This window comes from Staurois parvus, unplaced genomic scaffold, assembly GCF_062004578.1.
Source record: "Staurois parvus isolate SC_StPar_1 unplaced genomic scaffold, SC_StPar_1.0 ptg000502l, whole genome shotgun sequence".
NCBI lineage: Eukaryota > Metazoa > Chordata > Amphibia > Anura > Ranidae > Staurois > Staurois parvus.
This window is the reverse complement of record NW_028318298.1, coordinates 1,367,567-1,392,416: the sequence shown is the minus strand read 5'-3', so window position 1 is coordinate 1,392,416 and position 24,850 is coordinate 1,367,567. Positions and strand designations below refer to the sequence as shown.

General features: G+C 44.5%; 1 protein-coding gene across 1 annotated transcript in view; it reads left to right on the top strand.

Moving 5' to 3' along the window:
* The window catches only part of LOC149452024 (large neutral amino acids transporter small subunit 3-like), a 463,531-nt gene that overhangs the window by 218,679 nt on the left and 220,002 nt on the right, over positions 1 to 24,850 (top strand). Inside the window, exons 6-8 of the mRNA XM_089689865.1 lie at positions 238 to 330; positions 2,824 to 2,957; positions 3,761 to 3,921. Of these exons, the coding sequence (XP_089545991.1) occupies positions 238 to 330; positions 2,824 to 2,957; positions 3,761 to 3,921 (388 nt within the window). The remainder of the gene's footprint in view (positions 1 to 237; positions 331 to 2,823; positions 2,958 to 3,760; positions 3,922 to 24,850) is intronic.

Genomic DNA, 24,850 nt, shown 5'->3' with positions numbered 1-24,850 from the left:
TATATCTTAACAATTGGCTGTTTGCTGCCAACACATTGTAAATATTGTCCATTTTCCAATGTATTGTAACAATTGCCAGTGTTTTGCTTGTGTAATGTACAAGTTGCCCAGTACAATTGCCTATTCTCTTTTAACTCTATTGCCCAGTTCCTTGTGGGGATAGAGTTGGAACGAAGTGGAAAAAAAAAACATTTTTGTTAATCTTTGTGGAATAAATTTTACAATTATCTTTTGCAGCTACCCAATATGTTTGGCAACCTACGTTCCACCATGATGTCTCTAATGATTGGATCATATGCATCATCTGCCATAACATTTCCAGCCCTCAAAGTAAGTTCTCTACATTCTGGACACTTGAAGCGAATGAAGCCCTTGCATAGTTACATAGTCAAGTTGACAAAAGACACTAGTCCATCTAGTTCAACTAATAGAAAACACAAAAAACAACAAAAGCTAATAAACTACCTCCATATACACACTCCTATACCCCACAGGTGATCCAGAGGAAGGCAAAAACCCTCCATGATCCAATTTTCTCCATTAGGAGAAAAAAAATCCTTTTCCCTATTCCCTGGATCAACTACCCTTGGTGTTATCACCTCTAAATGTTAGGATCCGGTTATATTTTCTTCATTTAGGAATGCATCCAGCTTTTTAAAAAAAAAAAAAAAAAAAAGCTACTGAGCTGGCCAGAACTGGTTCTTGATTTATGCAGGCCATAGATGGGTCGAAAATCGGCCGATTTTTCGGCCGAAAATAAAATCGGCCGATTTTCGGATCGTTAGTGGGCGATTTGGTCGGCCGTTTTTCGGTATTTTGGCCGGTTTTTTTTTTCGGTAAAGTTGGAAAAAAATCGGCCGATTTTGCCGATCGGCCGATTTTCGCGGCAATTAGTGGGCAATTCGGCCGATTTTTTACCGATAAAAAATCTGCGCATGAGCAGTGACCTGCAAGAGGAAGACAAAAAGAAGAAAAAGACGAAGACGATGAAGAAGAGGATGAAGAAGAAGAAGAGGAAGAAGAAGAGGATGAAGAAGAAGAGGATGAGGATGAAGAAGAAGAAGAGGATGAGGATGAAGAAGAGGATGAAGAAGAAGAAGAAGAAGAGGATGAGGATGAGGATGAAGAAGAAGAGGATGAGGATGAAGAAGAGGATGAGGATGAAGAAGAAGAAGAGGAGGATGAGGATGATGAAGAAGAAGAGGATGAGGATGATGATGAAGAAGAAGAGGATGAGGATGATGATGAAGAAGAATAGGATGAGGATGCAGAAGAAGAAGAGGATGAGGATGCAGAAGAAGAAGAGGATGAGGATGATGAAGAAGAAGAGGATGAGGAAGAGGATGAGGATGAAGAAGAAGAGGATGAGGATGAAGAAGAGGATGAGGATGAAGAAGAAGAAGAGGATGAGGATGAAGAAGAAGAAGAAGAGGATGAGGATGAAGAAGAAGAAGAAGAAGAAGAAGAAGAAGAGGATGAGGATGAGGAAGAAGAAGAGGATGAGGATGAGGATGATGAAGAAGAAGAAGAAGAAGAAGAAGAAGAAGAAGAAGAAGAAGGATGAAAATAAGAAGAATTCCAGTCCAGCAAAAAGTGTCTCTGCAGAGAGCTCCGCTATTTCTGACAGTTCTCTGACAGTTCCTTGACATTTACAGCGGTTGAAACATTGTATCTATTTGTTTCCGAATAAAAACATCTGTATCCTAAATGGAAACAAATAGATACATTGTTGCAACTTCTATAAATGTCAAGGAACTGTCAGAGAACTGTCAAAGAAATAGCAGAGCTCTCTGCAGGGACACTTTTTGCCGGCTCTAGACGGGTAGAAAATCGGCCGATTTTTTTTACCATTGATGGTAACGTCGGCCACTTGAACAACCGATTTTTCGTTTTTTAAAAGAAAAATCTGCAGTTTTTCTCCCCATCTATGGCCTGCATTAGTCTATTCCACATTTTCACAGCTTTCACTGTAAACAAGCCTTTCTGTATGTGAAGGCTAAATCTCTTTTCCTCCAGACATAAAGAGTTCCCCCTTGTCCTCTGTAATGACCACATTCACTATATTGACCACCTATGTATGTATACATGTTGATCATATCCCATCTTAATCGTTTCTTCCCAAGAGAGAATACATTTGGTTCTTCTAATCTTTCCTTATATCTGAGCTCCTCCCTTATATCTGAGCTCCTCCAAGCTTCTTATCAGTTTGGTTGCTCTTCTATGCACTTTCTCCAGTTCCCCGATATCCTTTTTTGTGAACTGGTACCCAAAACTGAACTATGTTCTAGATAAGGTACTACTTATTACCATTCTTAATGTATAATTGGTATGAATGGTAGTGATATAGCGGTCATTTGGTTTCCCTTTGGAGAGAGTCTGATATTCTTCAAAATATTTAATTTTTGGAGAAAATAAATAATAAATATTTACTCACAAAGTATGCCACAGTTTGCATATGAGAAGCTTGAGACAACTGTACAAAGCTATGTGTACAACCCTTCTATCACCCAGAGTATACTGATGGATTTGAAAATTCACTTTATGACACAAAAGCAAAATGTAACAAGAACAAAAAATATATATTATTGATATATGTCAAATTGGTGTAGAAGTTTCAGTTCTACAGTTGGTGTTTACAGCCATATTTTATTAGTACACATGTGGTCCACTTTAGAGCTGACAGGAAGAGGAACGTTGTGTACAAAACAGCAGTTGTAGAGGGACATCTTTAGGGTATTTCATTGCAAATGTGTAAAAGCTCTGTATTCTTTTTTAATTCACTTGGAATTCAGTAACCATTCCCTTGCATTATTCTTTCCGCAGCTTATATATGAGGCACACATCTCCTTTGTGGGGATTATGTTAGGCTGGTCTGCTTTAGCTTGCCTGATTTTTCTCAACTGTCTCATCAACTGGCCAAAGGAGTCTATCCCATCACCTGAAGAAACAGCTTATAAGTAAGTGTGTATTGATCAGCCAGAACTGGATATCTGAAATCATGGTACCTACCTAGCCACATGTTAAATTATACAACAAAATCAAACTGAAATGAGGTCTCAAGCTTACTATATGTAATATGTATTTATATATATATATATAGTACATAACAGGGTGTGTTTGTATTTATAACGTTGGGTTTTCAAAGCATGCTCGGGCTTTCTAATAGGAAATCCCATTTCTGTTATGCTTTCAGGCAGACTATGTCACTGTGAAAGAACAGGGAGGCGCAAACACCTAGTACATTATCAGCCATTTATTTGTATAAAATCTAATGAATGCCAAATACTCACAAAAGTAGAAGAGGAAAATATGTTAAAACACAAGATGCCACAGTGTGGAAACTGCGTATAAACATGCAACCCTGCCACTAGGTGTTTGTGCCTTCCTGCTCTCTTTGTAGTTGCTACGGGATTCCCCTATCTGAGGAGGGCTGCACCAGTTAGGCATCCCCCGTGGAACCCATGGTCATCCATTTTTGTGGCTGCGGTGGGAGTGACAGTTTGTGTTATGTTTGAGCAGACTATGTCAATGTGTTTCTCCTTTGACTCATGCACATTTCTGGTTACCACATAATCTGCTATCTAAGACTTTTTTTTAGCTGCAAATATTACATTTGAAATATCATTGTACAACATTTCAATTTTGCCTAATTTTTTTTTACTGCTAGACTCAATAGGGAACAATATATCCACAAAACACTATAGATTTCCTTAAAGCATACATGTTATTGTAACTCGCATACCCTCTTATAATCCTACAGAAAAAAGGTCACGTTGCGGTCTCTTGCATTAGACCACAAAGTCACTGGAGATCAGTTTTATAGCCATGTGACCATGGTTGGTCAACGCTTAAGTCGGAAAGGAGATCATGAAGGAGATCATTTGTCTAATGAAGACTTGCCAGAACATGTAAAAAGCAATGGTAAGAGGGGTTGGCATGTATTTAAACTAGCTGTAAATTGGATCTGCGCCTTTAGTAGTCATAATTCCGTAAATGACCCTGATAAGAAGATAATGGCTTTTTTCTTTTAATAGTGACAGTTTTAGCCTATTTTTTAGGTTTAACATTAACAACCTGCCCATGCACCTTATGACAATTAAATTTACATGTTACGCTGGCCATACACTAGTACAGATTTTCGAATGAATGTCTGTATGAACAGTCGCAAGAAATGTAGTATAAAAATTCCCAGTTCATTAGATGCCTTGACAAATGTCATTTGAAAGTACTTCAAAACTTTGTTTTGAACACTCGATTTTGGAGCAAATTGACATTACTGAACAAATTCACTGAACATACATTGTAACTTTGTGCAAAAAATATTTTCCATCTTACTCCTTCAACATTTTTCATCACTATGGTCAAAAATGGACATTGATTTGATCCCACTAATGATTATGAAATCAAACTAACTTTCCTAAAAAATTTTGATTGAATTTCTACTAGTGTATGACCAGCTTTACTGTCCAGTATTTGTGACAAACACTAATGTTTTGGAGTTGGTACTTGGAGCAGTGAGAGAGAAAATAATGAAGGATTTGTGTTACCTGGTCGCTGGCTAGAAGGTAATAATGTCACTTCATTTCACTGACTCTGAGACCAGATTCTGTTTGGATAGAGTGAAAATTGAATTTAATATTAGCAACATTTTAGTCTTTCAAGACTTTTCATTAGAATGACAAAATCTTTCACCTTGCATAATTAATGACTTTGTGATGCAAATATTGTTTTCTCTATGTATGAGCTTATCAAAGGAAAAATAATTTACTATTACCTGCTCAGTCAATAATGTTTTTATGATCTTGTATACAAAGCACCGTGATTAAAATGATCAACATTAAACTTTATTTGCCACATAGTTGTCAAACAGCACCTTATGGTCTGTTGTAAGTTTGAAACATCCTGTAAGGACATTTTTCACTACATGGGTTGGTGTCACCTACAAACACGGAAATTGTACTTTTAATCCAAAATGCTACATCATTTATAAATAGGTTAAAACATCAGGGTCTCAACACTGATCCTTGGGGTAGATCACCAGTAGCCTTAGATCATTCACTACTTTTTGAATACAATTATTAGCCAGTTTTATATCCATTTACAAACTGAATTTTCTAAGCCTATATAATTAAAACTTACACATTTGCAAGGTGTGGGGAACTGTGTCAAACACTTTTGTAAAGTCCAAGTACAGTATCCACAGCCACTTTTTTCTCTATGTTTTTGCTTACTTTCATATAAAAGTAAAGTAGATTTATTCAACAACTTCAGTCTTTCGGTCTTTTTGTATTTTGCTTAAAATGATGTTTTATATAAAAAAAACTAGTATATGTGGTTTGTTATCAAAATCTCAAGCATCTTCCCAACTCTAGTATTTATGCTAACTTTTTGGTTGTTACATGTTAAAGACTTTGATCACTTTTTAAATACGGGCACCATTGGCCAATCCAGTGGTACTTGGTATTTTGTCTAAATTATTATTGTTATTATACAGGATTTATATATATATATATATATAAATATATATATTCATAGTTTGCGCAGCGCTTTACAACATGAGGTCAGACAGTACAGTTACAATACAATTCAATACAGGAGGAATCAGAGGGCCCTGCTTGTTAGAACTTACAATCTATGAGGGAGGGTCAAGAGATAGAAAAGCTAATAGCTGTGGGGGAAGAGCTGATGGAGAAAATAAAACTCCAGTTGTTAGGTGGGGGCAGAATAGGCTTCTCTGAAGAGGAGGGCTTTCCATAGTATATAAGTCCTGGAGGCAAGCATGGCAGGAGGTGACGAGGGAGCTAGAGAGCAGGAGGTCTTGGGAGGAAGGAAGAGAACAATTAGGTCGGTATTTAGAGACTAGCTTAGGGATGTAGCTGGGGGCTGAGTTGTGGAAGACTTTGTAAGTTGTTGTTAGTATATTTAATTCATTGGGTGAGCGGAAGCCAGTGGAGGGATTGGCAGCGAGGCGTAGTAGACACTGAAAGGTTGGTAAGATGGGTGAGCCTGGCAGCAGCATTTATGATAGACTGAAGGGGGGCTAGACTATATAAAGGCAATTCAATCAGGAGAAAGTTGCAGTAGTCAAGGCAAGAGATGACCAGGAGTGAACTAGGAGCTTTGTGGTGTCATTTGTTAGGAAGGGGTGTATTTTGGAGATGTTGTGGAGGTTGAGGCAGCAAGATTTGGACAGTGATTGGACATGGGGCTGAAAATATAGTTCTGGATTACACTTAGAACCTTGGCATGCGGGGACGGGCATATAGTTGTGCCATTGATTGTGACAGAGAAATTGGGAAGAGGCACGCGGTGGAGGAAAAATTATGAGCAATCAGTACTGCACTGACCCAAACACCATTTGGCTTACTCAACGCGATACACAATGTGCCAAGGTGAGTTGAGCACCCACGCAAGATCTAGTGCAGTGGTGGTCAAATTAAAAATTATAGAGGGCCCCAAGTGCGACCCGACACTTCCAGAGGGCCACACAATAATAGCACATTTTTGGAGCTCAACACCCTACTGCATTTTTTGCAGTGTATCGCAATATACACTAAAGTTGGAATGCAGTAACCCCAGGATTTTGAATTTGATCCGTTGCACAATCGGAAGCCAGTGGAGGGATTGGTAAAGGGGGGTGGCGGAGATGGAGCGGTTGGAAAGGTGAATGAGTCTGGCAACCGTATTCGGGATCGACTGAAGCTGGGATAGCCAGTGGCGAGGCAGGCCAGTGAGGAGGGAGTTGCAGTAGCCGAGTCGTGATATGATGAGGGAGTGGATGAGCTGTTTAGTGGTTTCTGGGGTTAGGAACGTGCGTATTTTGGCGATGTTGCGGAGGTGGAGTCTGCACGAGTTAGTTAAAGATTGGACTTGGGGCTGGAAGGATAGGTTGGAGTCCAGAATGACACCAAGTACTCTGGCCTGCGGGGCGGGTTTGATGGTGGCGTTGTTGGATGTGACGGAGAAGTCAATGGGGGGTGGTGTCTGGGCTGGGGGGAAGACAAGAAACTCGGTTTTGGAGAGGTTCAGTTTAAGGAAGTGGGTCGACATCCAGTCTGATATGTCGCTCAGTAGGTGTGTGATTCGGGTGGAGACCGAGGGGGTGAGGTGGGGGGTTGAGAGATAGATTTGTGTGTCGTCGGCATAGAGGTGGTAGTTGAAGCCGTGAGAGTGTATGAGTTGGCCAAGGGAGGAGGTGTAGATGGAGAAGAGAAGGGGCCCGAGGACAGAGCCTTAAGGGACCCCAACAGAGAGGGGGAGTGAGGGGGAGGTGGTAGCATTATAGGTAACGCTGAAAGAGCATTGTGACAGGTAGGATGAGAGCCAGGAGAGAGCAGAATCTCTGAGGCCGAGGGAGTGTCGTTTTTTGAGGAGGAGGGGGTGGTCGACTGTGTCGAAGGCCGCAGAGAGGTCAAGGAGTAGGAGCACTGAGTAGTGGCCATTAGCTTTGGCGGTTAGCAGGTTGTTAGAGAGTTTGAGTAAGGCAGTTTCGGTGGAGTGTAGGGGATGGAAGCCGGACTGTAGGGGATCGAGGAGGTTGTTGTCGTTGAGGTGAGAGCTTAGGCAGGTGTAGACTAGGCGCTCGAGGAGTTTAAATGTAAATGGGAGCAGGGAGATGGGTCTGAGGTTGTTTGGGTCATTGGGGTCCAGGGAGGGCTTTTTAAGTATGGGGGTGATGTGTGCATGTTTCAGAGGGGAGGGGAAAGTGCCGGAGGAGAGGGAGAGATTAAAGATGTGGGTGAGGGAGCGTAGGATGGAGGGGGAGGAAGGTCGTAGGAGTTGTGAGGGGATAGGGTCGAGGGGGCAGGTGGTGAGGCAGGCATCAGAGAGGATCTTGGAGACTTCCTCGATTGTAGTAAGGTCAAATGTGCGGAGTGTTGGGGGGGCTTCAGTATGAGAAATGTAGGGTGGGGTGGAAGTGGAGGTCAGAGCAGTGGTGGGGCCGTTGGAGAGGGGTGATGAGGGGGTAGTTGAGTGAGGGGGAACGGGGTTGGATGGAGTTTGAGCAGCAACAAAGTCCCTGCGGGTTATGTTGAGGGAGAGGGGGGATGAGGGGGTAGCTGTGTGAGAGGGGACGGGTTGAGGGGGCGTGTGAGTTGCGGCGATGTCCTTGCGAATTGTGTCAATCTTGTTTTTGAAGTGATTGGCAATCTCAAGGGCAGTGAGTGAGGTGCTGGGTGGAGGTGGGGATGGCGAGAGTAGAGAGTTGAAGGTGGAGAAGAGTCGGCGAGGATTGGAGGAGAGGGCCTTGATGAGGGTCAGGAAGTAGGCTTGTTTGGCTGCGTGGAGGGAGGAGGTGTCGGTGTGGAAGGCAGATTTGTAGCGGGTGAAGGCTTGTTGGGATTTGGTTTTGCGCCATAGTCGCTCCAGGGCACGACTGTGTCGTTTGAGGGTTTTGGTGTGATCAGTCTGCCAGGGCTGGAGCGGTCGAGGTCTGATGTTGCGTGTGGTTAAAGGCGCTAGTGAGTCAAGGGCTGTTGACAGCGCGTTGTTGTAGGCAGTCATAGCCAAGTCGGGGCAGGACAGGGGGAGGATGCTGTCGTGGAGTTGATCAGCTGCAGAGTGGAGGGGGGCAGGGTTAAGGTTGCGGAGGTTACGGCTGGTAGTAGTGTGACATTTGGAGGGGTAGGCGTTGGAGGACGAGGAGATAGAGAAGGTAATCAGGTTGTGGTCAGAGAGAGGGAAGGGGGTGTTAGTGAGGTTGTGGGGAGCGCAGCGGTTGGAGAAGACAAGATCAAGGATATTACCATTGGAGTGGGTGGTGGATTGTATGCACTGTGCAAGTGCAAAGGAGGAGGTTAAGTGGAGGAGATGGGATGTGTCCGGGTTGTCGAGGTTGACAGGGATGTTGAAATCCCCAAGGATGATGGTGGGTAGCTCAGAGGAGAGGAAGAAGGGTAACCAGGAGGAAAATCATCCAGGAAGCAGGATATGGATCCAGGAGGCCGGTATATCACAGCAATCTTCAGGGGGGTTAGGGAGAATAGTCGGAAGCAGTGGGCCTCGAAGGAGGAGAAGGATAGGGAGGGGGGGTTTGGGAGGACTCGGAAGGTGCTCTGCGGTGACAGGAGCAGACCAACCCCACCACCTTTACGACCATTAGGCCTGGGTGAATGGGTCCAGGTGAGACCTCCGTAGGAGAGTGCAGCAGGGGAGGTAGAGTCAGTGGGCTGGATCCAGGTTTCTGTGATCGCTAGGAGGTTGAGGGAGCGGGAAACAAAGAGGTCGTGGATGGCGGTAAGCTTGTTGCACACCGATCGGGCGTTCAGGAGTGCACATGAAAATGGGGGGGAGATTTTAGGGAGCAGGGGGACAGATACTAAGTTACGGGAGTTGCGGCAGGACGTGTTGTGCGGGTGAGGGAGGTGGTGGAGGGCCAGGATTCGGGGAGATGTCCCCCGCGGTTATGAGGAGGAGAAGGGTGAGAAAGGTGGCATGGGATGTGCAGGAGCGTGAGAAACTACTAGTGGAGGTATAAAAGTACAAAATGCGGCGCTCTATAATATTTACAGTATGCAGATGGTATCTCACAGTATTCAAACTTATTTGATATAATACATATGAATTAATGTGACTGTTGTGACACAGTGAGCAATAATAAAACTTTTGTGACTGCTGTGACTGTGGTACTAAATACCAGCAACAAATATGCAGTTAATATTCCCTTTGTCATCGAATATTAACTGCATTACCTACAAACTACCTCAGATGTAAGTGCTGGCTCTGCTTATTTACCTGTACCTTGATGTTATTCTCATATTATCATTAAACATACTACACTATTGGAGTTCTTTTCTCTCTGGGCTCATTTATCTGGCACTGAGAGTCCTTATCCTGAAGGATCTTTCCCTGGTTTCCATCTGCTTGTATGATCCCCCTGATGGCTGGAAATAGTACTGCTGGACACGGTTAACCTGAGATGTGGAATCCTGCATTGGAGAGATGACAGCTGGTGAAACACCTCCACCTGATGATCACATCCGCATGCTGAGTTCCCATCCCCAGAGTACCAAGGAGTAGGTCTTATTTACTCCAACGCACATTTATCTGTGCTATCTGGTTAGTGCATAGTATGTTCATTGTTTCCAGCCACAGCAGTCACGAAAGTTATCCGCTGTTCTTTGTGTCACCACAGTCACATTATTCCGCATGAACTATATCCTACAAGTTTATGTTACTATGGGACACTATCTAGTTGGTGCATAGTATGCTCTTTGCTTCTAGCCACAGCAGTCGCGAATATTAATCTTTGCTTATTGTGTACCTATAGTCAAATCACTCCGCATGAACTATATCCAATAAGCTTTGTTGCTGGTATTTAGTACCACAGTCACAGCAGTCACAAAAGTTTTATTATTGCTCACTGTGTCACAACAGTCACATTAATTCATATGTATTATATCAAATAAGTTTGAATACTGTGAGATACCATCTGCATACTGTAAATATTATAGAGCGCGGCATTTTGTACTTTTATTCCTGGCATTTCTTGGAGGATCTGAGGTTGTTTCTACTTCTATGCTGGCTGCTCCCATCTGTATTTTGCCTATTGTCACCCAGCGCTCATATTTTTATTGTTTACATTACTAGTGGACGTGTTCGGGTTACTGGGAGAGTGGAGTAATAGGAGAAGGTGGTGGGTGCCGTAGAGGGGCGAAGGAAGTAGTGAGGATACAATATACAAATGTTTGGGAGGAGCAGAGGGATATAGTGAATGGATTTTGGGAACGGAGGAAAGGAAAATGAGAAGGAGGAGTGGAAGAGGCATTTTGGGGAGGTGATGAGAGCAGTAGTAGGGAGATGATAGCAATGAGGGGTAGATGTACAAGTTTTGGGGTGGAGCAGAGGGGTAAAGAAATGAGATTTGGGAACAGAGGATAGTAATATGATAAGGAGAAGGGGGGGCATTATATAAAGGTACACGGAGTGGGACTCAGGTATGTAAGAAAGGTTTCCCAGGGTGATTGCTTGCAGTCTGTCCAGCATGCAGTAGGAGTTTCTTGCTGTTGTTGTGTCTTCCTGCTGCTTAAGTTCTCCTGCTTTAGTTCAACTGCTGTGTTTAACTGCTTCGCACTCCTTCAAAGCAGCACTCCATCAAAAGCAGCACCCCCATCAGAGACTGTGCCCCCCATCAGTGATTTCTCCCCCATGAGCTGATCTAAATTTATAGGGAGATGCTCAAATGAGCATTCAACTCCTCCCCAATTAGAAGCTGATAAGGATCACATGAATAGTGGGGGATGTTTCTCAGGGAACAGGCTACATTCGTAAACTGGGTGCAGCTAGAGGTGAGGACTGGTCAACATACACACAAATATAAATACACCATTTGTTCTGAATTTAACAGGAGTCAATGTGTTTTTCTGGTTAAGAGCAGAGATAGGAGATAGATGCATTTACCCAGAGGAAAGCAGCAGGAGTCAATGCGTTTTTCTGGTTAAGAGCGGAGATAGGAGATACTGTAGATGCATTTACCCAGAGGAAAGCAGCAGAAAGATGCACTAATAACCAACAGCATTGTTGTCACTGGACATAAATTAGCTCCCACCCATTATGTCAGTTCACACAATAATAAGTTCAAGCAATGGTGTCAGTGAATGCATTAATAACCCCTATCCTTGATGTCAGTGGATGAAATAATAACCCCCAGGAATGATATCAATGACCACAATAATACTCCCCAACATTGGTGTCAGAGAAAGCAATAATATCTTCCAGCACTGCTGTCAGTACTATTAACCCCCCCTACAATAGTGATCATTGGCAGTGAAAGTTAACCTTCCATTTTCCTCATATTGCTGATCATGGAAATTAAATGTATCCCCCATCCTCCCCCCCAACATTGGTTATCAGGGGCAGTGAAAGCTAACCCCCTCTACATTCTACATGGTAGTCAGTGGTAGTGCAATAATGCCCCCCCCCCCCCCACGGGAATCTGTGGTTACTGGCAGTAACATTTAATTTCCTCCCTGGCCCCCCTTCAGCATTGGTGGCCAGTGGCAGTGAAAGTTAACTACCCCCATAATCTCCCCCAATATTGCTAAGCATGGCAGTGAAAGTTAACCCCCATAATCTCCCCCACATTGCTGGACATGGCAGTAAAAGTTAACCACCCTCATCTACTCTCACATTGTTGTGCATAGTGTTGAGAATTTAACCCCCCCCCATCCCCCTTACCTGATCAAAAACTCCTGCGCCACTCTCTCTCTCCCCCACAAAAATCCTACAAACAGTAAAACAGCTCATAAACAGTGTATGTATTTTGAAGTGATTTTTTTTTAAATAGCAAACATGTCATACTTACCTGCTCTGTGCACAGAGCAGCCCGGATCCCCCCACTGGCACTTCAGGCTCTCCCAGCCTTCCAGCAGTTTGCTAGGGGGTAGTCATGCAGGCTTGATCCCAAGCTACATTGTGTGCATTTATTAACACACACAGAGCAGCACAGCCCTGCTCCCTCATCGCTGGATTTCATTGACAGCAATAGGAGTTAATCGCCACTATCAATCTGCCCTGTGAGGAGGGAGAGAGAAAACAGCACTGGATCGAGATTGGGTTCAGGTAAATATTTGGAGGGGCTACATCTAAAACATATTTACTTTACATACAGAGAATGCATTAAAGCAGGGCTCAAAATTTGCACTCGCCTGCTTGCATTTGGTGAGTGGAAATACCAGCGCTGTGTTGAGGAGGGGCGCACTGCTGGTGCCACTTCTCAGTGGCTGGAGTGACCACGATTTCACTCATGTCACAAGGAGCAGCTGCTGACACTTGCTGGAGGAAGGATTAGGCTTTCTTCTCCCTCCACCCTGCAGGGGGTAATAGACAGCCTGCACTAAGGCGTGAAGGCAGAGTGTCCTTCCTCTCTCCCCTTGTCATGTGACTTTGCAGGAAGGAAGGAGAAGCTGCATTCACAAGAAGATCTGCGAGCGACACCTGATGTAAAGGGGGACTCTGATGGGACACCTGATGTAAAGGGGGACTCTGATGGGACACCTGATGTAAAGGGGGACTCTGATGGGGACAGCGGATTTGTAGTCCTTTATAGTTGGTGGTATTCTGCATTGCTGTATAATGTATTGTTGGGATTTCATAATGTAGACATTTATTTTCCTTTTATGTTTACATTGCTTTATGTTACTATTGTTAAAAGTTGTTAATATTTATTTTTGTATCTTTATTTTGCATAAAACATTTAACAGTGTCATTTCATGAGATAATTTACAAGGGTGTGTTTAAGGGCGGAATTAGGGGTGGGGCAGGGTAGGGGTTAAGTGGGGCAACTGGTGGCGAGTATCTTTTAAGGCTTGGCTAGTAGCTCAGGACTTGAACTTTTGAGCCCTGCATTAAAGTAAAAAAAAAACGTTAGCCATTACGTTTCTTTAAATACCAATTTAACTTTTTTGCCTGGAGTTCAACTTTAAAGTAAATTTGTTCCAAGAAATATGAGGGCTGACATCTCTGACCCTTCTCCTGAAAATGCTACTTGCCCATCTGTTTCTGGTTGCTATACTTTTAAATCCATTGACAAAAAAAATGCAAACAAGAATGCAACCACGGAAATCAAACCTCATAATTTGCATACTTGTTATGGGACAGTGATATGCAGGCAACTAACATTTTGAAAAGGAAGTCAGCAAGGGCAGCCCATATATTTTTTGGCTTCAAATAAATATACTGTATACATTACTGTGCAAAAGTAAATAGAAATATTATTTAGATTAATTAACACGGAAAGTAAATGAACAATAGAGAAATCCAAATCAAACCACCCTATGTCTTCAAAACAGCATCAATTCTTCTATGTACACTTGCACACAGTTTTTGAAGGAATTCAGCAAGTAGATTGTTCCAGTTATTTTGGAGAGCTATTCACAGATCTTCTGTGGATGTAGGCTGCCTCATATCCTTTTGTCTCTTCATGTAATCCCAGACAAACTCAATGATGTTGAGATCAGGGCTCTGTTGGGGCCAAACCATCACTTCCAGGACTCTTCTTTTTTACACTGAATGTACTTCTTGGTGACATTGACTGCATGTTTGGTGTTGTCCTGTTGCAGAATAAATCTGGGGCCTGCCACAGGCCTCCTTGATGGTATGGCTTGATACATAAGTATCTGCCTATATTTCTCAGTAGACATGTGCGGTTTGTTTCGTTCCGAATCAAAATTCCGATACATTTTTCATTATTTGGAGATTCAGATATATCCAAATCTCCTAATTACAATAGTAATGAATTTAAAGGAATCTGAAATAACAAAATTTAATTCAAATGGAATCTGAAAATGTAATCGATTTCAAAAATAATAAAATAGAATAGAAAATGTATTATTATACAGCATTTACAGTTGTGTCCAAAATTATTCAACCCCCACTGAAATTGAGTGTTTTGGCCAGTTTGACATTGCTTTTGATCATTCAGTCATCTTGCTTACATTTACATTAAAGAGGCACTTGTAGGTCAGACAAATATAACATAACAGTTATAATGAAATAACCACAAATGTCTTTTCTGTGCTCACAGCATTATCAGTTTTATTCAACCCCCAAGTGACATTCAATCTTAGTACTTAGTACAGCATCCTTTTACAGTTATAACAGCTTTTAAACGTGAAGCATAGCTTGACACAAGTGTCTTGCAGCGATCTACGGGTATCTTCGCCCATTCTTCATGGGCAAAGGCCTCCAGTTCAGTCACATTCTTAGGCTTGCGCACTGCAACTGCTTTCTTTAAGTCCCACCAGAGGTTCTCAATCGGATTTAAGTCTGGTGACTGCGATGGCCACTCCAAAATGTTCCAGCCTTTCCTCTGCAACCATGCTCTAGTGGACTTGGAGGTATGCTTGGGATCATTGTCCTGTTGAAAGGTCCAACGTCTCCCAAGCCTCAGGTGTGTGACGGACTGCATCACGTTTCCATCCAATATCTCCTGGTACTGAAGAGAATTCATGGTACCTTGCACACGCTGAAGCTTCCCTGTACCTGCAGAAGCAAAACAGCCCCAAAGCATGATTGACCCTCCACCATGCTTCACAGTAGGCAAGGTGTTCTTTTCATCATAGGCCTTGTTCTTCCTCCTCCAAACATAGCGTTGATCCATGGGCCCAAACAGTTCTAATTTTGTTTCATCAGTCCACAGAACACTATCCCACAACTTTTGTGGTTTGTCCACATGGCTTTTGGCATACTGCAGTCGACTCTTCTTATTCTTTGGAGACAGCAAGGGGGTACGCCTGGGAGTTCTGGCACGGAGGCCTTCATTACGCAGTGTGCGTCTTATTGTCTGGGCTGAAACTTCTGTACCCACATCTGACAAATCTTTTCTCAGTTCCTCAGCAGTCACACGGGGACTTCTCTCCACTCTACGCTTCAGGTAGCGCACAGCAGTCGAAGTCAGCATCTTCTTTCTGCCACGACCAGGTAGCGTTTCAACAGTGCCCTTTGCCTTGAATTTGCGAATGATGCTTCCTAAGGTGTCTCTTGGTATGTTTAACATCTTTGCAATCTTCTTATAGCCATTGCCCTTCCTGTGAAGAGAAATCACCTCTTCTCTTGTCTTCCTGGACCATTCTCTTGCCTTCACCATGTTTGTAACCACACCAGTAAATGTCTAGGAGGAGCTGAGTATCACAGTCATTTTAAAGCTGCCTAATTGGTGCTTATTATGCTTGATTGCTGCTCGGTGACATCCACAGGTGTTTTCAATACCTGATGGAAAGCACCTGTATGAACCTCTGTTCTTCAGAGTGGTAGTCTTTAAGGGGTTGAATAATTGTGGCAATGAAGAAACCACATAAGAACCATTTACTACTGTATTACATAAACAATTGATGTCATTTTAGTTGCATTTGGGTAGTTACAACGTCCTTGTAGGATTTGATTCTGAATACAATTCCAAATGTACACTATAGTCCCTAAACCCCTTTACAGCATTGGGGGTTGAATAATTTTGGACACAACTGTATATAGTACCAACAGTTTGCACAGTGCTTTACAAAATGAAGGCACACATTACAGTTACAAAACAATTTGGTACAGGAGGAATCAGAGGGCCCTGCTCCTCAGAGCTTACAATCTAAGAAAATAAAGGAATAGAAAAGAATAGAAGAGAAGAGAATAAAAAAGAAGAAGTAGAGTAAAACACACAGAAAATAAAAGAATAGTATAGAAAATAAAATAGAAGAAAAAAATAATAGAATAGAAGAGAAAATAGAATAGAGTAAAACAGAACAGAATATAAAATAAAATATTAGAATGCAATAGAGCAAAAAATTAGGGAACAGAATAAAATAGAATAGAGAATAATATAATAAACCCCCCCCCCAAAAAAAAAAAACATTAGAATAGAATATAACCATCTTCTGAAATTCAAATTCGAATAGAAAAGAATAGAACAGAAAATAATAAAATAGAAAAACAATAGAATACAATAAAATAGAATATAACGGTCTTCAGAAATGCAAAATTTCTAATAGAATAAATCTGAATTCAAACAGAATAGAACAGAAAAGAACATAATAGCATAGAAAATTATAGAATACGAGTGCGCATGCACAGGATATCTGGCACTTACAGGTGAAACTCGAAAAATTAGAATATCGTGCAAAAGTTCATTTATTTCAGTAATGCAACTTAAAAGGTGAAACTAATATATGAGATAGACTCATTACATGCAAAGCAAGATAGTTCAAGCCGTGATTTGTCATCATTGTGATGATTATGGCTTACAGCTCATGAAAACCCCAAATCCACAATCTCAGAAAATTAGAATATTGTGAAAAGGTGCAATATTCTAGGCTCAAAGTGTCCCAATCTAATTAGCTAATTAAGCCATAACACCTGCAAAGGGTTCCTGAGCCTTTAAATAGTCTCTCAGTCTGGTTCAGTAGGAATCACAATCATGGGAAAGACTGTTGACCTGACAGTTGTGCAGAAAACCATCATTGACACCCTCCACAAGGAGGGAGAGCCTCAAAAGGTAATTGCAAAAGAAGTTGGATGTTCCCAAAGTGCTGTATCAAAGCACATTATTAGAAAGTTATGTGGAAGGGAAAAGTGTGGAAGAAAAAGGTGCACAAGCAGCAGGGATGACCTCAGCCTGGAGAGGATTGTCAGGAAAAGGCCATTCAAAAGTGTTAGGGATTTTCACAAGGAGTGGACTGAGGCTGGACATGGGCTTCAAATGTCGTATTCCTCTTGTCAAGCCGCTCCTGAACAACAAACAATGTCAGAAACGTCTTACCTGGGCTAAAGAAAAACAGACCTGGTCTGTTGCTCAGTGGTCCAACATCCTATTTTCTGATGAGAGCAACTTTTGCATCTCATTTGGAAACCAACGACCCAGAGTATGGAGGAAGAAAGGAGAGGCACACACTGCAAGATGCTTGAAGTCCATTGTGAAATTTCCACAGTCTGTGTTGGTTTGGGGAGCCATGTCATCTGCATGCGCACTAGCGATCGCGGCCGCACCAATGAGAGCGCAGGGCGCCCTATTTAAACCAGCCCTGTGCATCTCCAAATCACCTTATGGTCTTGTCCCTGTTCCTTTGTCCTGATTACTCCTGTGTTCCTGATACCTTGTTGCCGACCCAGCCTGTTCCTGATACTGCTGTCTTCTCCTGCTCTGACCCCTGGCTAGTCCTGACTATTCTCTGCCTGATCCTGATTGCCTGACGTCCTGTTACTGAAACCGGCTTGTGACCTGTTATTCTTCTGCTTGCCGCTCTTTACTGTCTGCTCCACTGTTACCAACCCGGCCTGTCTGACCACGCATACCTCTTCACGTCTGGCTCTCACCTGCTCCATGCCATTGGCTTCCGCCTCTACCACAGCTGGTGTTTCTCGGGGGTCGCGACCTGGTCTCAGGCTGCTTCAAGTTCATCCCCACCATCAGGGGCTCTGGTGAACCAGCAGACTGAGGCTTAGACTCCGCGCCCTGAGGAACTCCGGCCAGTGGGTTGCTAGAGGCTACCGCCAGTCGGCCGCTGACAGAACCATAAGGCCATGACTGAGCCAGGAAGAGGTCCCTCACCCCTGGATGAGATATGTCAGCACTTGGCGGCACTTATCCAGGCGGTGAAAACACTGCAAGAGGGGTACACGCATCTGGAGGGACGTATCCAGACTCTAACCGCTCCAACAGCCACGGCAAGTGCACCCCCGGCCCAGGATTCCGCAGAACCCTCCACCAGAGCGGTCTTCACCATCCCTCTACCAGAACCTCGAGTACCTATGCCTGAGCGTTTTAATGGGGATCGGAAGCGGTTCAGGGCCTTCCAGAACTCCTGTTTGCTTTACTTTGACCTGCAACCCCGAACCTTTGCCTCAGAAATCGGTAAAAGTGGGATTCATTATTTCGCTTTTGCAGGGGTAACCTCAAGGCTGGGCCCATCGCTTGATGGAGGATCGTCATTCACATTTAGACTCCGTGTCATCATTTTTTAAGGCAATGTCACAACTGTACGACGATCCACAACCACCTGCCTCGGCAGAGGCGACTTTACATACACTGCAACAAGGTTGCTGGGCAGCGGAGGATTATGCGGCAGAATTCAGGCGCTGGAGCGGGGATACACAGTGGAACGACGCAGCCATACGTCACCAATTTCGGCTGGGCCTGTCCGAACCTCTTAAGTACGAGCTGGCCAGAGTTGGCGTACCCAACACGCTGGAAGATTTGATTCAGGTGGCCATCCAAATCGACCGCAGGCTGCGGGAACGCTGGCAAGAAAGGGTCAATCCAAATTTCAGACCAACATCGACGTTACCCCGGGTTCCGTTCCAATCTACTCCCCCAAGCGGGAATCGAGGTCAGGAAATGGCTGATGGGCCCGAACCGATGCAGATCAGAGTGATGCGGCCCTCTCTGACATTTGAAGAACGCCAAAGGCGCCGGCTGAACAACTTGTGCTTATATTGCGGAGCAGCTGGCCATATAGTTCGTTCTTGTCCAGAGAAGAGACGTAAGTGTGCTTCAGTTGCCTCTGCTGTGCCTTCTTCATGCCTAAGCAATGCAACTCACTTAGCTGTGCCTGTCTCGTTCCAGCTCCCCGGAAGACTTGTACCAGCGATGGCCATTATTGATTCGGGAGCATGTAGCTGCTTCATTGACCTTGGCTTTGCAGCTCACCAGCAATTCCGTTACAGACCAAAGAGCGGGTTCTGAATATATTTTTGGCAGACAGGTCCCAGATAAAGTCCGGACTAGTAGATCGAGAAACCCCGCCGATCCACGCTACAATAGCTGGACGCCACCAGGAGTTCCTCCGTTTGGACGCTATCATGTCCCCCCTGTTTCCAGTAATCCTGGGACTTCCTTGGCTATGAGCCCATAACCCTCACATCGACTGGAGAACAGGGGCAATACAGTTCACGTCCTCTTATTGCCAGGAACACTGTGGCCTCAAGACACCCAGAGTCACTCGGTCCCTGTGCTATGTAACCACGGAGGAAGAACTAGTCCAGGCTATTCCTTCGGCCTATCACGCCCATCTTGATGTTTTTAGCCCAGGGAGTGGACATCCTTCCCCCGCACCGGGCATGATTGCCCAATTGACCTCTTGCCGGGTTCTGAGATTCCGTTTGGTCGAATCTTCCCTCTATCAGAACGGGAGTTGGGGGCCTTGAAAGAGTACATCGAGGAGAGCCTCAGAAAAGGATTTATCCGGCCGTCCACATCTCCTGCGGGTACCGGAATTTTCTTTGGCGAAAAGAAAGATCAGTCGCTGAGACCCTGTGGGGATTACCGGAACTAAATAAAATCACGGTTAAGAATCGCTATCCTCTCCCCTTAGTCCCCGAATTATTCCAGAGACTAAAGGCGGCCTCCATCTTCACGAAGCTGGATCTCAGGGGCGCCTACAACTTGGTCTGTATCCGGGAAGGGGATGAGTGGAAGACGGCTTTCCGCACCCGATTTGGGCACTTTGAGTACCCGGTTATGCCATTCGGGTTGTGCAATGCCCCGGCCACGTTCCAACACTTTGTCAATGACATCTTCAAGGATGATCTGGACATCTTCGTAATCGTCTACCTGGATGATATCCTAATCTTCTCACCATCCCTGGAAACACACCGAGGTCATGTTCGAAACGTATTGGAGCGACTTCGCCAGCACAGGCTTTTTGCTAAAGCTGAAAAATGCAGCTTTGAGCAAGACAGTATCCAGTTCCTGGGGTTGGTCATCTCCACCTCAGGAATTGCAATGGACCCCCAGAAAATCTCTGCAATTCTGGAATGGCCAGTCCCAACAGATAAGAAAGGGATACAGCGCTTTATCGGTTTCGCAAAGTTCTACAGAAAATTCATTAAGAATTTCTCAGGGTTGATGTCACCTATCACCCAACTTACCAAGGCGGGAATACGATTCCAGTGGACACCAGAAGCACAGACGGCCTTCGAGACCTTGAAGAAGCTGTTCACAGCTGCCCCCATCTTAAGCCACCCGGATACATCCCGGCCATACATTCTGGAGGTAGATGTATCTGAAAATGCAGTCGGTGCTATTCTGTCACAAAGAGGAGGCGTAAAAGACCTCATGCACCCAGTAGCTTTTTTCTCCAGGAAACTCACTCCGGCGGAGACAAATTACGATATCGGGGATCGGGAACTCCTGGCAATTAAAGCCGCGCTTGAGGAGTGGAGATACCTCCTGGAAGGAGCCCCGCACCCAGTTTTGGTCTATACTGACTACAAAAACTTGGAGTACCTTAGAACGGCTAAACGCCTTAGACCTCGGCAAGCTAGATGGGCGCTGTTCTTCTCGAGGTTCTCCTTTCACATAACCTACTGGCCTGGCTCCAAAAACACAAAGCCCGATGCCCTGTCACGAATGTTTGAAGATCCCAAGGAAGTCCCTAAACCCGATACCATCCTTCCAGCTGGTAACTTCCTGCTCTTGCAGTCTGAGCTCTTGTCTAAGTTACCAGCCGCATCCATGGGAGCCCCTGACCCACCTGGGGTCTCGGTCCAGAGGAAGGAAGGGTTGCTATGGAAGGGAGAACAGATTGTGGTTCCCGAAGAGGCTCGAACCCTGGTCTTGGGATACTGTCACGACCATCCGCTGGCAGGACACTTCGGGATAAGTAAGACATTAGAGCTGACCCAGCGCACGTTTTGGTGGCCAAGTATGGCCAAGGACTGTGAAGTATACGTCAAAACCTGCGCCATATGCAACAGGAGTAAGCCTACACGGAGCAAAGCTTGGGACCTACTACGACCCTTACCAGTGCCCGACAGACCTTGGAGTATGGTGTCGATGGATTTTATCGTAGAACTGCCACCTTCTCAAAACCACACTGCCATATTCGTGGTGGTTGACCGCCTATCTAAGATGGCTCATTTTCTGCCGCTCAAGAACAAGAGACCGCTCAGCTTTTCATCAAAGAAGTGGTAAGGCTCCATGGAGTCCCTAGAAACATAGTATCAGACCGGGGAGTCCAATTCACATCAAGATTTTGGAGAGCCCTATGCGAAATACTAGAGATCAAGCTGTCATTCTCCTCAGCATACCACCCGCAGACGAATGGGCAGATGGAGCGAACCAACCAGACGTTGGAGCAATACCTCAGGTGCTATACCTCTTTCCTGCAGGACGACTGGTTGGCACTCTTACCTTTAGCAGAGTTTGCATACAACAACGCAAACCACTCCGCCACCAAACAATCACCATTCTACGCCAACTATGGGTTCCACCCCACCTTCCTTCCGGATTTGATTCCAGAGAACCCAGTGCCAGCAGCACGGGACGCCATGAACTTCTTCACATCTAACAAAGTAACAAAGGCCCAGGAGGATAACAAAAGAGCATTTGATAAAAGAAGAAAGGGGGAATTGGCCATACAACCAGGAGATCAGGTATGGTTAGCAACAACCAACCTGAGAATGGCCTGTCCATCAAAGAAGTTGGCACCCAAGTTCAAAGGCCCGTTTCCGGTGAAACAAAAGATCAATGAGATAGCTTTCGAATTGGCACTACCTGAATCCTTTCATATACACCCAGTATTCCACGTATCTCTATTGAAACCTGCAACTCCTGACCCGTTCCCGCATCGCAGATCAAGCCCTCCAGTAGCCTTGGACATTGACGGTGAAGAAGAGTTCGAGGTAGAGGCAATCTTGGATTGCAGGAAGAGAGGAGGTCAGGTTCAATACCTGATTAAATGGAATGGCTACGGCCCGGAGGAAAATTCATGGGAACCAGCCCAGAATTTCCACGCTCCCAGGTTAATCCGTGAGTTTCAGCGCAACCATCCACAAAGGAGAGATGGTTTGGGCATCCGGAGGCTGCCCGTAGGGGGGGGGCGGGCAATGTCAGGGATCCCGGCGTCTTGGCGGTGCGCGCACACAGCTGGCATTTCTCGCGGGTCGCGACCTGGTCTCAGGCTGCTTCAAGTCCATCCCCACCATCAGGGGCTCTGGTGAACCAGCAGACTGAGGCTTAGACTCCGAACTCCGGCCAGTGGGTTGCTAGAGGCTACCGCCAGTCGGCCGCTGACAGTGGGATTACTGTGCTTGATTGGCCAGCAAACTCGCCTGACCTGAACCCCATAGAGAATCTATGGGGCATTGCCAAGAGAAAGATGAGAGACATGAGACCGAACAATTCAGAAGAGCTGAAGGCCGCTATTGAAGCATCCTGGTCTTCCATAACACCTCAGCAGTGCCACAGGCTGATAGCTTCCATGCCACGCCGCATTGAGGCAGTAATTGCTGCAAAAGGGGCCCAAACCAAGTACTGAGTACATATGCATGCTAATACTTTTCAGAGGTCCGATATTGTTCTATGTACAATCCTTGTTTTATTGATTGCATGTAATATTCTAATTTTCTGAGATTGTGGATTTGGGGTTTTTATGAGCTGTAAGCCATGCCCATAATCATCACAATTATTATTATTATTATTATTACTACGAGTTTATATAGCGCCAAAGGGTTTGCTCAGCGCTGTACAATAGGGGGGGACAATACATGGCACAGTACAACAAAGACAGACAGCGTACGAGGGGTAAGAGGGCCCTACTCTTACGAGCTTACAATCTAGGACAAATCACGGCTTGAACTATCTTGCTTTGCATGTAATGAGTCTATCTCATATTAGTTTCACCTTTTAAGTTGCATTACTGAAATAAAATGAACTTTTGCCATCTAGCAGACCGAGAGCAAAGGAGAATCGCACTGTACCAACGGAACTGAGTGCGAGACCAGAAATCCCTTTTTAACTCATCAGACTTGAAACTGCTTAACCCCAGGCATTTATTTGGCAAGTACTTATTTACCTAAACTTCTTTCTGTTATCTGTTTGCTGTGCTCTGTATATATATATAGATTATATATCACATCTTCTTTCTGTAAATATTTCTACTGCACCTTTTTGACCTTTTCGTAATAAATCTTACTATCTGAAAGTATTGAACTGTTTCTATAGTTCTTGAATGTAACTTACGAATCCCTGCCGCTGAAGAGCGCTACTATGAACGTTTAACCCTCTGTATAACCGGTCTGTAGAGATAGCGGGATACTGATGGTTAACCAATCATCCTAGTGTATTGCTGAGTTTCCTCTTTCTCTGTATAAAAAGGAGGTAGTGGCAGTGTGAAGGGTTAATTGCGTAATTAAGCTGACCCAGTAGCAATCGCATTTAGGCTGCCGGTACGTCGCTTGTGGTCCAATTAGCTGGAAAATCGGTGTGCAGGGTCCAGCTGGGTGTGGTATTGTTACGCACATGACATTGCGGTTTTAGATTGGCTAGTCCTTTGGTCACAAGTTTGGTGAAAAAAGCTGGGGTCTGACACCGTGCCTGTCACAGGAAGCACATAAGCCTTTTCTCCGAGGGCTCTGCAATAGTAAATCATCCTTCCTCCGCAAAGAAAAGCAGCAAAATCATCAGACCATGTCGCTAAGCATATTCGCCTCAAACTCTCTCACTGTGACTACACCAGTAACCCTACCCGAATATTCCGTGTCTTCCACAAACATCTAGCCTCATTATACTCCCAGACCAAGCCCTTCGACCAATCTTGTGCCAAGAGCCTCCTCGCCCACCTCTCTTTTCCAACCTTAACAGCTCAACATCTTGAAGTCTTAGAGAAGCCAATTTCACAAACTGAAACATTGTCTGCTATCAAAGACCTTAAGGTCAGAAAACGCCCCGGACCAGACGGCTTCTCTGCCTCTTATTATAAGAAGTTCACCCACTTAATCTCTCCCGTCCTTACCAAAGCTTTTAACGCCATCCTCTCAGGTCATTCCTTTAATCCAGATACAGTTTCCGCCATTATATCGATGATCCCAAAACCTCATATAGATGACTCGGCCTGGTCCAACTATAGACCGATCTCCCTCCTCAATATCAATATCAAGCTCCTAGCTAAAATTCGCTCTACCCGCTTAAATCCCATTATAGGCTCTCTAATTCATAATGATCAGACTGTTTTTATTCCCTCCCGACAAGCTGGCGACAATATACGTCACGCAGCCCTTCTTTCCCACCTCGTCTACGCTCGTAATATCCCTACCTGCTTTTTGTCTTTAGACATTAAAAAAGCCTTCGACACGGTTTCTTGGTCCTTCCTTAATTCTATCTTATGCTGGTGGGGCTTCGGTATCCATTTTTTGACATAGATCTCTTCATTGTATCGCAATCCCTCAGCTCAGGTTCGTTACTTGGGTCATAAATTGGCCCCTTTCCCGATAGCCCGCGGTACCCGACAGGGATGCCCGCTCTCCCCACTCCTTTTTTCCCCTAGTAATCAAGCCCCTAGCCCTTTTGATAAGAGCTGACCCAGATATATGGGACCTAGAGGTTTGCGGGTCCCATCACAAACTCTGTCTTTTCGCGGATGACGTACTT